This window comes from Microtus ochrogaster, chromosome 7 (assembly GCF_000317375.1).
Source record: "Microtus ochrogaster isolate Prairie Vole_2 chromosome 7, MicOch1.0, whole genome shotgun sequence".
Taxonomy (NCBI): Eukaryota; Metazoa; Chordata; class Mammalia; order Rodentia; family Cricetidae; genus Microtus; species Microtus ochrogaster.
In genome coordinates, this window is record NC_022014.1 from 59,207,198 (window position 1) to 59,209,747 (window position 2,550).

The 2,550-nt window shown below is 56.8% G+C and overlaps 1 protein-coding gene across 3 annotated transcripts in view; it reads right to left on the bottom strand.

The window, feature by feature from the left end:
- The window catches only part of Ern1 (endoplasmic reticulum to nucleus signaling 1), a 95,530-nt gene extending 94,839 nt beyond the window's left edge, over positions 1-691 (bottom strand). For all 3 annotated transcript variants that reach the window (XR_003377147.1, XM_026780595.1, XM_005350411.3), the window contains exon 1: positions 482-691. Coding sequence is in view for 2 of the 3 variants with exons in the window: in XM_026780595.1 (XP_026636396.1) it covers positions 482-541 (60 nt within the window). In the remaining variant the exon portion in view is untranslated. The remainder of the gene's footprint in view (positions 1-481) is intronic.
- Positions 692-2,550: the final 1,859 nt, after the last annotated feature.

Here is a 2,550-nt window from a genome sequence, read left to right on the forward strand (position 1 = left end):
CCCGCCGTACCCAATTCCCAGCTGCATTCGCTTCGTAAAGTCGCATTTTTAAAAACTTTCGAGCAAAGATTCAAAACTCCAGCCACCAGCCGCTTCGCCCGGCTTCGGGTGTCCTTCGAGGCCCGGGCGGCAGAGCGGGCGCCCACCTGTGGAGACGGCGGGGCAGGTGGGCAGCGTGCCCGGGGCTCGGGCCTTCGGGAGCCAGTCCCGAGCCGTCGCGCGCGCGAGTCCGAGCCCCGGAGACGCTGGCCGCCTCAGCCGCGCTGGCCCCGGGAGGCGCCTGGGGAGGAGGACGCCTGTGTGCGGCCGGCCGCCTCACCCCGCCGCCAAGCCTCCCGCTGTCGCCTCAACCGAGGCGCCCGGCCTCCCGGCGCTGCCGCCGCCGCCGCGGCCCGGCTCGGACGCCAGCCACCACGGCCGCGCGACTCGCCTCCGGCCACAAGCCCGCCCGTCCCCGAGCCGAACTCCCCCAGTCACTCACCCCGGGGCTGGGCGGCGGTAGCAGCAGCGCCAGCAGGAGTAATAGCCACTGGGCCGGCATGGCGGGGACGCGGCCCTGGCTCCGGGCTCCGCCGGCCGGTTCTGGGGACGTAGTGGACAGAGGGTTGGGAGGGGGTGCCGCGACGACAGCGCAGCACCAGCGGAGGAACGGAGGACACGGAGCTGACTGGGCGACGGCGACACCCCCATTCCCGGCCCTATAAGTGCCTTGTGCTGCGGCTTCTTCCGGTCGGGGCGGGCTAAAGGGCGGTTCGGGGGGCGGAGCCTTTAGAAGGCGGAGTCACTGTCTGGATGGGGAGGAGCTTTCGATGGTTTGGGGCGTGGTGGTCGTGAGAGGGTGAGGTTAGTACGAAACAGAGGCGGAGCTAGCTTTGGGCTGCCTTTCGTCCTTGGGCATCAGAGAGCAGAGAACCTTGGCTTTCGGTTTTTGTGCTCGCTGTGCTTTCGAATAGATAAACCTGTCCGCAGGAAAACTGACATCTGTCACCCCACCTGAGGCCCCACTCTCCCGACGAAGGACCCGCGCGGCACCAGGCTTGGTCTGGGAGAACGGGCTGTCCAACAGCTCTCCATTTCCCTGCTACCAGCAACCACTTACTAGGGTTGCCTAGGCGACCTCTGAAGCAAGGGTTTCAGCCGCTGCCCTGAGCCGTGGCCTCACTGCAGAAGGTCCTCCAGCTGTGCCTAATCCAGCCCGAAGGTCTCATCCTTCCCTTGCCTTGCCCTCAGGAATTCCCCCCCAATTCATGTCCCGCAGCCATCCGTTCCCCTCGGTATGAACTACAGCCAAGTCATTCACCAAAAAATTGTAAGAAGGAAATCATGTGGCTCCTTGAGCATATGTGTTTACGTGACCTTTGTAGATGTGGCCTGGTGAAGCTTGAGATGACATGTGTCACAATTCTTTAGAGAGGGTGTGGGTGGGCTGAGGACTCCAAGGTCTATTTAAGGGTTGTGGGTTATTAATCAGAATTAACGAGTCCAACAAGTTGTTTGGTCACTGGGTCCCAAGCTGCCCTCCACTGAGCTGGAAGAGGGAGGGCAGAACTTGTTTATAATAGGAAACACTAACATTCAGAGCACAAGGGAAAAGTAGCTTAGGTTTTATTCCAGTAGAAAAAGGGAGTCTCTGAGAGTGTACCTCAGTTGATAATGCTGGGCTACCTCTCCAGCACTGGAAAAACTGGGTGTGCTGGCCACGCCTGTAATCCCAGCACTCTGGAGGTGAACTGGAAAGTCAAAGTAATCCCTTGGCTAGATAGTGAGTTTGAGACTAGCCTGGGCTACATGGGACCACAGAGGGAGGGAAGCAGGGACAAATTCTCTATTTTTTCCCTGTCTTGGTCCTTTGACAGCCTGTGGTAATTTTCAAGTTTTTGAGGAAAAATGTAATCCTAGAAAAAACAGCTTGGGACCCAGTGACCAAAGAATTAGTGTATATGGCTGTGTAGAAGGGGACACATTAAGTGTCCAGTCTGTGTGTGCTTTGGGTCAACTCTGTCCAACTATAACACACATAACTGTCCCTAGGAAAACCAAATCCTGGAATGAAAGTTACTATTTCCAACACACACACACACACACACACACACACACCCAGGGCAATTCCCATCACACTGCAGAATAAAGCTTGGAGGGGGGAATCTTGGCAGTTTTGAAAGCAACAGACACAATTTGAAGTGTTATCCACATGTCTCGATGCAAATAAGTCTGGGATTGATGGGGGGGGGGGAACTAGAGGCTCCAACCCTTCTGAGCATGGTGGTCCAGGCAGCCATGGAACACTGGAGCCCTGAACTGGGGAGGAACTCTTCAATGACTGATTACATGTCCAGACTGCAAGCTGACAGCAGGACATTTAAGACCCATATGCTCGGGTTTCCAAATAAAAAAGCTTGGAGCCAGTGAGATGGCTCGCACTCAGCAGATAAAAATGCTTGATGTACAAGTCTGATGACCTGACTTTGATCCCCACAACTGCTGGTGAAATGAGAGATGAACCTCTCGGAAGTTGCCGCCTGACCTCTGCCTGTGCATCGTAGCACATTC